This window comes from Penicillium pulvis (assembly GCF_028828015.1).
Source record: "Penicillium pulvis strain IBT 33274 chromosome Unknown contig_5_segment0_segment0, whole genome shotgun sequence".
NCBI classification, from domain to species: Eukaryota; Fungi; Ascomycota; class Eurotiomycetes; order Eurotiales; family Aspergillaceae; genus Penicillium; species Penicillium pulvis.
Genome location: NW_026643078.1, coordinates 3,221,348 through 3,234,710, shown reverse-complemented (window position 1 = coordinate 3,234,710; position 13,363 = coordinate 3,221,348). Strand labels below are relative to the sequence as shown.

At 47.8% G+C, this 13,363-nt stretch overlaps 5 protein-coding genes across 5 annotated transcripts; 4 read left to right on the top strand and 1 right to left on the bottom strand.

Moving 5' to 3' along the window:
* Window positions 1–254: 254 nt before the first annotated feature.
* N7503_007776 (adenosine deaminase family protein) lies at window positions 255–2,191 on the top strand (the record flags this gene model as incomplete). Its single annotated transcript, XM_057067323.1, has 4 exons — window positions 255–414; window positions 485–1,360; window positions 1,408–1,925; window positions 1,979–2,191. The coding sequence occupies 4 exons, from the start codon at window positions 255–257 to the stop codon at window positions 2,189–2,191; spliced, it is 1,767 nt and encodes a 588-aa protein (XP_056921004.1).
* A 1,674-nt stretch (window positions 2,192–3,865) lies between these two features.
* Window positions 3,866–4,993, bottom strand: N7503_007775 (cytochrome P450; the record flags this gene model as incomplete). Its single annotated transcript, XM_057067322.1, has 1 exon — window positions 3,866–4,993. The coding sequence occupies one exon, from the start codon at window positions 4,991–4,993 to the stop codon at window positions 3,866–3,868; it is 1,128 nt and encodes a 375-aa protein (XP_056921003.1).
* Window positions 4,994–5,310: 317 nt separating this feature from the next.
* N7503_007774 (terpene cyclase/mutase family protein) lies at window positions 5,311–7,317 on the top strand (the record flags this gene model as incomplete). Its single annotated transcript, XM_057067321.1, has 1 exon — window positions 5,311–7,317. One exon carries the CDS (start codon window positions 5,311–5,313, stop codon window positions 7,315–7,317), a length of 2,007 nt encoding a protein of 668 aa, XP_056921002.1.
* A 1,041-nt stretch (window positions 7,318–8,358) lies between these two features.
* On the top strand, window positions 8,359–8,635 carry N7503_007773 (uncharacterized protein; the record flags this gene model as incomplete). Its single annotated transcript, XM_057067320.1, has 2 exons — window positions 8,359–8,424; window positions 8,501–8,635. The coding sequence occupies 2 exons, from the start codon at window positions 8,359–8,361 to the stop codon at window positions 8,633–8,635; spliced, it is 201 nt and encodes a 66-aa protein (XP_056921001.1).
* A 189-nt stretch (window positions 8,636–8,824) lies between these two features.
* On the top strand, window positions 8,825–12,861 carry N7503_007772 (ABC transporter B family protein; the record flags this gene model as incomplete). Its single annotated transcript, XM_057067319.1, has 6 exons — window positions 8,825–9,140; window positions 9,193–9,767; window positions 9,821–10,375; window positions 10,425–12,383; window positions 12,434–12,549; window positions 12,609–12,861. 6 exons carry the CDS (start codon window positions 8,825–8,827, stop codon window positions 12,859–12,861), a joined length of 3,774 nt encoding a protein of 1,257 aa, XP_056921000.1.
* Between the last annotated feature and the right edge of the window lie 502 nt (window positions 12,862–13,363).

The window sequence follows — 13,363 nt, the reverse complement described above, 5'->3', positions numbered from 1 at the left end:
TAGTAGCAGAGTCAACAGCTGACTATTTACTACTAGTCGGAATGAGAATGTATCATTGGTTCTACCCAAGACATTGGTAGTGCAATGAACCTTGGAATCCTAAAGCGTGCCGTCCCGAGCCGGTTAGTTATCCGAGTTTAGCCCATGATTCAGACGCGCTACGTGGCTAAGTCTTTATATAGTGCCTGCCTATGAGGTAGAATTTAGAAGATTGAGAATCGCCATAGTACCGGTTACTCAGCTAGCCCACCACCATGCGCCTGCTCTCCATCTTCGGGGTCGTCACTCTCTCCCTCTCGGGACTCTCTACAGCACTGACAGTGCAGGGGGACCCAGATGTCAATGACCCACTGGTGCTGGAGCATCTTCGTGACCGCGAGAAGCTCATCACGTTGGAAAAGACACACCGGCAAGGTTCGTTCAAGACGATCAATCCCTTAATCAATCTTCAATCATCAACGAATAATGTTGACCGTTCACGCAGATCATATCTTCCGCCAAAGTCTCTCACCAACCGCTCAGCGTGCAGACAAGATCGTTCGCCAGATCCGTCAGTATGAGACTGATTATTACTGGCGCGTAGCCGGTACCCCCGATGACGAGTACAAAGAGCGATTCGCAGGCGAGGTGTTCCCCCTTGCCCGGCCATACATAGCAAACACGACTCTTTGGAAGATTGTTAAGCGCATGCCCAAGGGTGCGCTTTTGCACGCTCACCTGTCAGCCATGCTTCCTTACGAAAAACTTGTGGAGATTATAATCCACACGGAAGGGATGATGATCGCCTCGTCACAGCCTGTGGACACCGACGACGCCAAGATGAATGCCACCATCACTTTTTCTCACAGCAACAGTACCACCGCCGAGCCTCAGTCACCGGATATTGACTCTCCCGACTATGTCCCTGGCACGAAGATACCTGTCACGACCGCCGCCGCCAATTTCCAAGGTGGTGAAGCGGGTTTCCTCGAGTTCATCAAATTGAAAACAACTGTCCCACCCGAGGAGTCGATCCGCCATGAGCTTGGTGTTGACGAGATCTGGAGACGTTTCCAGGCCTGCTTTGGTCCTACTGGTTCTATGCTAGAGTATGAGCCCGTCGTGAGAAAGTTCTACCAGACGCTCTTCTCCGATCTCGCTAACGATGGCATTAATTGGGTGGAGATCCGAAGCGGCGGATCGAGTGGAAAGCTCGTCCATGACGGCCAGGAAGATGTTGACCCTAACCTTGACGTCTGGTGGACTGTTCTTGTTGAAGAGATCAATAATTTCAAAGCCACTGAGGAGGGTAAAAACTTCTGGGGTGTCAGAATCATTTGGTCAGACTCGCGTGGTAAAAACCGGGCTTCTATTACCAAGAGTAGGTATCAATCCGCCAGATGAAGAAAGTCTTACTGACCTTGATAGGTATGAAAATTGCTCTCCAGAGAAAGCAAAATTTCCCTGAGCTGTTTAGTGGCTATGATCTTGTTGCACAGGAAGATCTGGGTCGTCCTCTTTCTGATCTGGCACCGGAACTGGTCTGGTTCCGTGAACAGACTGAAGCTCTGAACCTCACCATTCCGTATTTCTTCCACGCAGGAGAAACTCTGGGAGATGGGAACTCAACTGATGACAACTTGTTCGATGCGCTCCTGTTCAATACGCGGAGAATTGGTCACGGTTTCTCTCTCTATAAACATCCGAATCTGATCAAGCAGACGATCGAGCAAAATGTCCTGGTTGAAGTGTGCCCTATCTCGAATGAAGTCCTCCGCCTGAACACGGATATCCTTCATCATCCCTTACCAGCGATGATTGCCCACGGCATTCCGACTGCAATCAGCAATGACGATCCGGCCATTCTTGGACAGGACGTAGCTGGTCTGAGTTATGACTTCTTTGAAGCCATCCAAGCTTTTGACAACCTGGGTCTTGCCGGATTGGTAAGTTACCCCTGCCTCAATGTAATAAAGACTCTGCTAAATACATACAACAGGGCGCACTTGCACAAAACAGTCTGCGGTGGGCAAACTTTGAAGATCAGTCTGATACAGAGTGGATTCAGGATATTGACCGTGGTGAGGAAGGAACCAGTACCAAGGCCAAGAACATTCAAGCCTGGAACAGTGCATGGGAGGACTTTTGCAAGTGGATTGTGGATGAATATGCGTCCAACTACGAGGTTTTGGCAGAGGATTCTGAAACTTAGTGTCTCTGCCGGGACACGAAAATTATATACATAAATGTAATGTAACCTCAAGCTCAGACGTGAGAAGCTTACCTTCTTACTAACCCCCGAGTGGGTGCATGTATGTTGCAGCAGGTGTCTGTGTCCTCTCTAACCCCATTTGGACAACCTTGAACCGTGTTCTTGGGATCGATGAAAGTAAAAATCGTGAGCGTAAGGCATTCGGGTGCCTTCGGGTGCCTAACAAGTAAGGCATCAGTACTCCACGTGGGATATACCCCATTTTCCTGGCAGCGGGAGTGAGATGTACGCTGAGCTTTGCTCAGTCCACCGTGCCCATAATTACATAGGAAAGCTAGACCGCAATTAATAAATTCGAGCTTATTGATACATTGGATTCACAGTGCATACATTCGAAATCGGAAATTCACCACCTTACCTGGCCATCTCCCATACCTGGTCATCTAAGATCTTTCCAAAGCAACTGCCTCTCGACTCCTCATTCGGCGGCGATGCTATCAAGCAGAAATTGCTAAAGAAAGAGTCTTTTACTCAGTGAACTAGTTTTCATGGCCATTTTGCTTATTGCGGATGGCACTAGCCATGATGTTAGCGATCTCCCGGCAGGTGCTAACTGATCCAATGTCCAATTATTGTTGGTTTCGCGAGGCGCGTCGTGAAAGCGGGTGAATGCTGGATAGGGGAAGGGATCGAATCCGCGTCTTCGGCGAGGAAATGATCCTCTATGACAAAAAATAATTCAGCAATCAGGTGAGGAGGCAGGGCGGTTCGCCATGATAAGCGTACCGATGTCTGACGAATATGAAGGTAAAGAGTGCGAGGCAGCTTACGGCGAGGGTATTAAGTGTGGGAGAGCTTGATAGATATGGGGTTTGCGGTGCAGGAGTGCATGAAGTGAGGTAAACAAACTGTGAAAACCCTGCAAGGTCACGTATCTGAGGCTGCCACTGCAGCGCGTGTGTTACAGGGGGCGATCAACAGCGAGGGGACAGAGAAAATGGTGAAAAAGAGAGAAAAGAGCTCATGGCCTGTTGATTCCTATGACTAGCAAGCAGAGAATCATCGAGTAATGGAATGTGATATGGAAGAACAAGGAAACCACTAGGCACAATAAGGCCTCTTTGGCATTTGGTTGCAGGCACCGTAAACTAAATTTCACCACAAATCAATGGAGTCCTATCATTACACCATTTTCGTTTTCAAAGGTCATGCTAATTCTCTCCGTCCACGGTTTGCTGTTATAATCAGTGACAGTTGAGAATGTTTGAAACATGCGCGCGACAATATACGTTGTAATGATCGTTGCGTAACTCTCTAAAACTTCTGTATTAGCTCCCATTCAGGACGAGGCGATTCAGGAGCAACTCACGTCCAGGGCATGCCCTGGGACCCTTGTTAAAGGGGATAAAGCCTGACATGTCAGGACTGAGCTTCTCCCATCGCTCAGGATAAAATTTGTCCGGACTCTCTCCAAAGTCTTTCCCGAGACGATGCCGACTCCACGTTGAGAAGACAACGATCTCACCTTTTACAATCAGCACAGGACAGGTGCCATTCTCCCCACCACCGGTTGGGAGAGTAGCGTGTTTATTTGCTATCCTTGCATTCAAAACTACAGGCGGAAACAGCCGCATTGCTTCAAATATCCCATATTAGCCGAATAAATAGAATAGATCAGGATCCTTCAGCCTTATTACCTTCATTCATGACCCATCGTACATATTTCAGAGATCCGAGCTGCCCCCATGTCGGAGGCGTGAGCCCAATGGCGTCAATTATACTTGCGCGCAGTTTCTTGACTACGCGTTCATCTTTGGAGAGACAGAACAATATGCTTGCCAGAGTCGTGCTCATACTGTCGTTCGCGAGAAGTAGGCTCAGTGCTTGGTCGGTGAATAGCGATATTTGTTCATGCTCAGAAATGCAAGTATCCACCTTCTCAGAGGTGCCGACCATCTCATTTCGTTTTTGTACTTGCTGCGTTGCTTGTCGAATCACATACTCCCTTGTTCTGCGACAAGATTCTAGAAATGGTCGCTTCCAGGATAGATGACGAAGGGGACCGCGGAATCCATCTCGCACAATTCTTTCTTTCACTATCGACAGATCCACCAGAAATGAATTCTTCTCACTCGACTGGCTGGAGCTGAGGGCATCGACAGACTCTCCTAGAGAGAACACTGTTTGAAGATCCAAAGCGAGGGCATGTGCCTGTGATTGAACATCGAAGATCTGTCCATCGCAAGGAACTTTCTTTAGAAAAGACTGGAAATGTTGTTCACATATTGTTAAATCGATCGCCTTGCGGAGGTCACTCAGACGGGTCCGTAACTGGTCACGACTCCTTTTCCAATCGGCTCCATCAAGTGTGAAGATACCATGTGGAGTGATCGGTTCAATTATAGGCTTTCGCAGAGGTGAACTTTCGAAATCGGTAAACGCGGTTGAGAGCAAGTGTTTGGTGTTATCCTCGTTGCAGGTGAAGATGAGTCGATAGCCGATGACATTGGATGTAAACGTTTCCCCATATCTTTCGAAGAGAGAATCGGTATAGGCAAGAGAGGTCCGATTTCGAAAATGACTTGCCAATTCCAAAGTCTTCCTGATACCAAAGAAATCATACGGAAATCGGTCACTGTCGGTGGGTGGTCTTTCACATCCAAGCGAAGCCTCAAGGATTTTCAAACTCCGAGATCTGCAAGCTCTTCGTAAGAAAAAGTATGCAACAACGCCAGAGAGTAATAAGATGAAGATTGATTGGTCAATTGGGTTCAACAGTCTTTTCACTGGTGAGGACTCCATTGTTGCTGGAAGAGCAGTTGTGTAAGCGGGCACTTTGATTAACGATGTGATAATAAGGCCGAAAGCATGATGACCTGTCACATCCGTGGATTCCGATCCATGTGCACTAGACCGCCCCATCCGTCGTGCCGAACCTAATGTAAGGTAGTACCTAGACCGCAACCGACTTCCAAGGTTGCCAAGTATCTCCGGAAACAAGAAACTTGTATATCTGCTCATTGAAGGATTGATGCAGGAAGGAATAGAAATATGGTTCAGAGCCTGGGGTATCTTCCCAAGGTGGCAGAACGAATCTCCTGTATTCATGCCTTGGCACAATGCTTTTGGTTCAGGAAAAGGTCGAAGCCTCCGAGGAACAACTTCTTGTTCAAGTCGAACAATCTCTGAAACTTTCAAATGACTACGCTATTGATTTGGCTCGTCCAGATGGACACTGGTGTGGAGAGCTCAAATCGAATGTTACTATCACGTCTGAATATATCTTCCTTCGACAAGCTTTAGGACTGGACCTGAAAACCGACAATCCCGCTTACTGTCGCCATATCCTTTCCCAGCAAAATGATGATGGCTCCTGGAGTCTGGCCCCTGAGTATCCTGGCGATGTATCAGCTACAACTGAAGCTTACCTCGCGCTGAAGATACTAGGGATCAGCCCAGATGTGCCACTCATGCAACGAGCCAAACAATTCGTCCTCACAGCCGGTGGTGTTGCCAAAGTCCGTGTCTTTACGCGCATCTTTCTCGCAACATTCGGCTTGTTTCCTTGGGATTCAATTCCTCAATTGCCTGTTGAGCTCATGCTTCTCCCTCCAATCTCCATGATCAACATCTACAAGTTCGCCTCCTGGGCGCGAGGTACAATCGCCCCACTTTTGATTATCTGCCATCATCAACCCGTCTACGCGCTTCCGAATGGACAGTACGCTGGGAATGACTACCTGGATGAGCTATGGCAGGATCACACGATGAAAAACGTACGCTGCGGCCCCACTCTTCTCGAGATGGCCTCTCAAAGAGATGTGACAGGCCTTGCATTCGGCATTCTCGATAACCTGCTTTACCAACTAAACGGGCTTCGCTCCATTCCATTCCTCCGTACATACGCCAGGAAGGAATGCATGAAATGGATCTTGGAGCGTCAAGAGCCAACTGGCGATTGGGCTGGGATCTTTCCACCCATGCACGGCAGTGTCTTTGCGTTCATGTTAGAAGGTTACAGTCTCGATGATGCCCCGGTTCGCCTTGGTATTGAAGCACTCGAAAATTTTGCCTGGGAAGACGAAAATGGCAAGCGGATCCAGGCATGTATTTCGCCTGTTTGGGATACAGCCTTGATGGCCATTGGGCTATGTGATGCGAAATCACCTGATCACAAGACCGTTGAGAAAGCCGTTAAATGGATTCGGAAACGACAACTTCTAGAGCCCCGAGGTGATTGGCGGGTCTATCGCCCGGACCTCATTCCAGGTGGATTCAGCTTCGAGTACGAAAACAGTTGGTATCCTGATGTGGATGACACGGCTGCTATCATTCTGGCTCAGCTGAAGCAAGATCCAAAATCGGTTACGTCTTATTCCGTCGTCGCGGCAGCCACTTGGATAATCGGTATGCAGAACCCAGATGGTGGGTGGGCTGCTTTTGATGTTGAGAACGATAAGCTCTTCCTCAACAAAATACCTTTCAGCGACATGGACAGTCTGTGTGACACATCGTGCCCAGATATTACCGGCCGCATCCTGGAAGCTTTCGGCCTGATGATGAAAGTCGCTCCTGAAAAGTCGTCGGCTGGCTTACCTGCCCTACGTGCATCCTGCATGCTTGGTATTTCATACCTTGCTGCTACACAGGAGCCCAATGGATCCTGGTTCGGAAGATGGGGATGTAACTATGTCTACGGCACGGGTCATGCACTGTGTGGTCTTTCCTATCATCGCGATGATGACATAAGAGTGGAGAGACTAGTGCAGCCAGCTCTGAGGTGGTTGAAAACGAGACAAAATGCCGACGGTGGCTGGGGCGAGTCCTTGCTAACATATCGCACCCCTTCCACGCAGCCAATAGGATCGACACCGTCGCAGACTGCATGGGCACTGATGGGCTTGTTGGCACATCTCCCTTATACCGACCCGACAATTGGCCGTGGGATTCGCTACCTTGTGTCCTCACAGAAGCCGGAAAAGGGCATTGGTTCTTCCTGGCCCGAATCGGTATACACTGGAACTGGTTTCCCAAATCATTTCTATTTGGGCTATGACTACTACCGTCACTACTTCCCCATGATGGCTCTCGGTCGTTATCTGCAGGAGGCCCAGAGTAGGAATTAGATTGTGGCTTGGATCTGACAATTGCCATAATACGTTTTGCCGTGTGGAAATGAAGGAGATTCGAAAATAGGCTTGGAATGATTTTGATTTCAGATAAATTCAATTAATCGTAATGTGCTCAAGTGTGATCAGGCATTAGTATACGAGCCCTGGAGGTGTTCAAAAAGATGCATGTGCTTACCAAATATACCTAGTATGTGACCCAATTTTATGTTTCCTTAAATCAAGATTGAAATATGATAGATCTTGGAAGTTTGGAAGGGCATGCAGACAAAATATTTCCACTGCAAGGGTGTACCTCGAAACTTGGAAAATTAAATTACGGCCACTATTTTTAGATGGCATACAGAGTCCTTGTTGGTACCTACACCGCATTGTATTAGACGAGTGTCGACTCCAAGAACTTATCCCTCCAAAAGAGGGCAGTTGGGCGACAATTTGGTTTTGAATCTAGATCCGTCGCTTCACTCACATTTTCTGAAGTACTCAAGGTAGCCAGCCACAATGGGTCTCTCTTCTCAATTCTTGGGCGCAAACAGCCAACATGAGCATCAATGAGCATCCATTGGATTCCAAGATGCCTGAATGCGGTCAAGGCCAGTCTGTGCTGTCGCCCTCTGTCACAGAGTACGCACCGTTGGTGCTTGGCCCCTTCCGGTAGAGTAAACCGACCTTCCATCGATGGTATACCATGTTGTTGTGTTCAACGACGCAACACTTCTCACCTTCAGCTTTATTCACACTTTTGTGGATTCCATTGGGAGAACGAGTATCCACAAAGCCTGGATTGCAGTGATGGAACGGCGCGAGGAAGACATTCCACCATTATCTTCTTTTGGTCATGACCCCACAAAGGGATTGGGCGTGGAGTATACCGGAGAAAAGTATAGCAACTTCGGCCGTCTCATCTCATTTATAAAATTTGTGCTTTTGGAAACTTGGTATATGATTGAAACATTCTGGTATAGCAAGGTAGAAGATCATGCTCTTCGCATGCCTTGAGAATTCGTCGAAGAGATGAGGCAATGTGTGCTTCCCGAAATGGCTACCCTAGGCGCTACGGAAAACCCCTTTGTGAGCGAAGGTGACATTGTGATTGCTTGGAGGGTAAGGACAATGGTTGCAGCATTGAAGCCATCCGCAAAGCTAGCAGTTACATTGATGAATGTGTTCAATTTGCAAGCTCTTCCCCGAGCGCTATCCTGCAAGCGGAGTAAGCGTCATTGCCAACATCACACAATGGACGGTTCCAACGTTTCCAAAGTCCGAAGGTATTCCAATAGACTGGATCATCCCGATCGCCGAGAATATCACCTAAGGACGCCATGAAAGACAGGATGTGTGGAAGCATTCCTTGTTTTCTGACAGAAGTCCGTGCTTCCTTGCCTTGTGGCGCGCTTCAGAAATTTTGATCAACATGGCCAGCAGTCGACATTCTTGGACGCGACTAGCTATCAACTAGAAAGTCCTGATGTAATTCGAGAAGTTGTCACGGCCCATCCTCGACATGAATCCTTCGGTAGACGATATTCCACTAATAGGCATCAAGCCGTTTGTGGATTCTCAGGAACAAGTCATCAAAGCTCAAATTCACGTGCAGCCAAGCAAGGCCAACTTTTTCTCCATCTACCGACACGCGAACGCGTCACAGATATGTTTACTATTCGTCTCTGCAACATGTGCCGCGGCGTCCGGTGCCGCAATGCCTTTGGTGACGTTGGCATTCGGGTCTTTAGCAAAGGATTTTATCAACGGAAGGGATGCGTTATCAGATGATATTCGAGGTCACATTCAGCATCTGACGCTACGACTTGTATACATTGGTATGTATGGCCTATCTCAGATTGTCAGCACATTGCTTACACTATAATTCAGCAATCGGGGCGTTCTTCGCCACAATGATTAGCGCATGGGGATTCAATATCGTTGGGGAACGGATTGCACGTCGCCTCCAGCGTCAATATCTGACCTCGGTTCTAAGGCAAAATATTGCGTTCTTTGATGTACTTGGTGCAGGAGAACTGACAACGCACATTGATCAGGACATGAAGTTGATCCAGGCTGGCATATCACAAAAGGTTGGCGAGATCATCTCTGGACTTTCCGGGTTTGTGGTTGCCGTGATATTTGCGTTCATGCAAAACCGTCACTTCGCATCAATCATGATCTCCCAGCCAATTTCCCTGCTTGCAATTGTTGGCATAATGGGATTTTGGATGAGCGTCACGCAGAAACTTGGCCTGGCTCAGTGTGTGAAAGCCGAGAATTTAGCACAAGAGGTTCTCAGTGCCATGAGGAATGTCATTGCATACGGTAGCCAGCAAAGATATTCCAATAAATACCATGAAGCTCTTCAAGGTCCAACCACGGTTGACTTCCGGGAGCGATTCATCTTTGGTATCATTGTCGCTGGATCTTTTATGGTTCTGCACTGGACCAATGGCTTAGGCGTATGTATTGATGACTGATCCCTTGGTGATCGAAGCTCACGAAGCACTTATAGTTGTGGCAAGCCAACCATCTATTCCAACAGGGTAAATGTACAATCCCAGAGGCTTTGACAATATTGTATGCGGCGGCAGTGGCTGGTGGTATGCTCAGCCAAGTACTGCCTTGTATTGTTGATATTATCCAGGCCAACGGCGCATCTGGTCGTGTTTTCTCTATCATCAACCGCCCTTCACCCATTGACGCTTTGGAAAGCAAAGGGGATAGACTTGACTCACTACGAGGGGATATCAGATTTGAAGATGTCCACTTTGTTTACCCTTCGCGACCGGAAAGGGCCATATTGGAAGGGGTGAGTTTCCATGTACCAGCTGGTCAGACTGTTGCATTTGTGGGGCCCTCGGGATCTGGGAAGTCAACAGTGCTCAATCTCTTGGAACGGCTCTATTGCCCTCTTGGTGGCCATATCATGGTTGATGATCAGCCCATTGAAAATCTGAATATTTCATGGCTCAGATCCCGGATTGGATGTGTCAGCCAGGATTTCACTTTGTTCAATGGGTCGATACACGACAACATTGCAAATGGCCTTGATAATGCTGTCGCTGAGGTAGACTACCATGCTCAAGTTTGGATTTACATTACTAACTCACTTACAGTCATTGGATCTTGCTACCCTTCATGGGCTAGTAGTTCAAGCCAGCGAGGTTGCCCAAATTCATTCATTCATCAGCAATCTTCCACAGGGCTACGCTACTAGGATAGGTGCTAATGGATCGCATCTCTCAGGTGGGCAAAGACAAAGAATTGCAATCGCCCGCGCTATCATATCACAGCCATCCATCCTGCTTCTCGACGAGGCCACCGCTGCACTCGATAGTCAGAGCGAGAAAGAGGTTCAAGAAGCCCTCCAATCAGCGGCATCAGGACGAACAACCCTCATAATAGCACACAGACTTTCGACTATCCGTAACGCGGACACAATCATTGTCATGAAAGATGGTCGAATTTTGGAAAGTGGATCTCATATAGAGTTGTTGAAATCGTCCATACTATACCAAGGCTTAGTGAGACAACAAGCACTGAGGCCACCTGAACCTTCAACATATAGTCTTTTCCATGAGCTGCCGTCTGCTGCAAAGGTTGCTAGCGAAGGTATTCCCAAGCTTTCTGCGGACGTCACCGCAATCAAGACGTCAAATGATGTATCAACCTCAGCGTCCTTAGGTATGAACAGTATTCGGAGTATTTGGCGCCTCAATAAGCAAGAGCTGCCATACACCATCGCGGGCCTATGTCTAAGTATCCTTGCCGGGATATCATACCCGATTCACGCTATCTTTTTTGGCAATGGCATCATATCAATAATCAGCCCTGAGTTGAGCACTGGGGGTCGAAGCGTTCAATTCTGGGCACGAATGTACCTTATATATGGGGTTATCGTGTTTTGCGTATACTGTGCACGAGGGTACTGTTTTGCTATATCAGCATCTCAGCTTAATCTTCGCGTCCGGTCAAACCTGTTCAGGGCTTTACTGTGCAAAGATATTTCCTTCTTTGGAGAACCGGGACACTCTGTCGGAGATTTGGTGAGCTTTTTATCATGGGGTACCAGTAAGGTTACTGGGGTGTCAGGAACGTCGCTGGGGCTTCTTCTAGAAAGCGTCGTGATGCTTATAACGGGAATCGTTGTTGGATGCATATTTGGGTGGAAGCTTGGTCTTGTTTCAATGGCAACGGTACCGGTCGTCGCTATCTCAGGCTTTCTGCAATACTACATTGTGGAGAAGGTACAGAAGCATGTCAATCGTGACACTGAAGCCATTGCTGTGGCCCATGAGGCTTTCTCTGCCATAAGAACTGTCACGGTGTTGGGATTGCAGCAGAAGATCGGTGAGTCTTTTCAAAAGGCCGGTGACTGCGATCACCAAGGTCGGTACTGGCCAATTTCTGCAATGATGTATGGATCCACATTATTATTTCGCATACTGAGCATCGCCTTTGTGTTTTGGTACGGCGGGACTCGACTCGTCGCAACAGGCGAGTACAATATCCAGCAGTTCCTCATCTGCTTTGCAGCGACAATATGGGGAGCTCAATCGGCTGCCGCACTTTTTGCTCAAGCGCCAGATCTCGCTGGTGCCCGCAGCGCTGCTTCTCACCTTAACGAGCTGATGGGACCTATCCAGTCACACTTTCAAGCCGAGGATATTCAAGATGTCTCCCTCGACGCACCTACAAAAACTGAGCCCCTTAGTTTACGAAGCATTACTTTCGACTACTCCGATCGCGGGTCTCAGCCAGCATTGGATAATGTTAGTCTCAACGCTTCACCGGGTGCCTTCATTGCTCTTGTCGGGGCGACTGGCAGCGGAAAAAGCTCAGTTATCAACCTCGTGGAGCGCTTCTACTCTCCCAGATCTGGAAAAATCACTCTTGCAGGCAGATCTATCGATGTTTATAATATTGACAGCTATCGAAAGTACTTGGCACTGGTCGATCAAAACCCTTGTCTGGTGGGAGAAGATCTCCGAGAATGTTTACAAAGCGACGAAGATGTCATTTCCGACAATGAGATCTTGCTCACTTTGAAAAATATCGGAATCGGTGATTTCGTGGTAAGATATCCCCTTGCTATGATTTTCTTCTCCGTACTAATTTCCGTTAGATGTCTCTACCCGAAGGGCTGAACACCCCTATTTTGGGTAATGGATCTACTCTTTCGGGAGGTCAACGCCAACGCATGGCGATCGCAAAGGCTCTTCTCCGGAAACCCAAGATCCTGTGAGGCAACCTCTGAAATAAAGAATCCCGTTATATCCGTTCCTAACATCATGTGATAGTCTACTGGATGAAGCGACTTCTGCACTGGATACCGCGACAGAGCAATTGGTCCAGGAGACCCTCCAACGCGCCATGGCCGGCCGAATTACCATCGCTATTGCTCATCGACTAAAGACTGTAGTTGATGCCAACCAGATTTTGGTCTTCGATCACGGTCGTATTATAGAGAGTGGTACACACGATGATCTGATGCAGCTTGGCGGGAAGTACTTCCAGATGGCAAAGTTGCAACAATTAGACGAAGACTATTGATGGTATACAACTTATGTACATACAACCTTGCAATACATACTGTACATGCAAATGCGTACCGAAAATCCATGGACGAGGTTCATGCTCACCTATGCGCCAGGTGAATATATATCAAGCTTCTGGCATGGGAAATCAAAGCTTGGTGATTCAGACACTTTCAAACAACACTATTCCGACATTGATGAAGGACAATCAGCCATTCTTGCTTCGAAGAAGCTCTGGAGATCCACGGGTGACCCTTGATGGAAGTTTAATTGCATCGAACAGCCCAGGGTCCTTGCGCCGATTGGAAAATTAGACTTCCAAGGGTTCCACTTAAAGTTTGGCTGCTTGAAACTCCACTAATAAACTCCATTTCCAAGGTTGATGGACAATCCGATCTAGGCCAATATGGATGTAGCAAATTACTGTGTTCCTTGAGGCTAGAATTGCGGGACGTTTCTTGCAGCCGATGATAGCTGGAAGCCAAAACGTATCGTAATAAGTTGTTCATTATTCATGT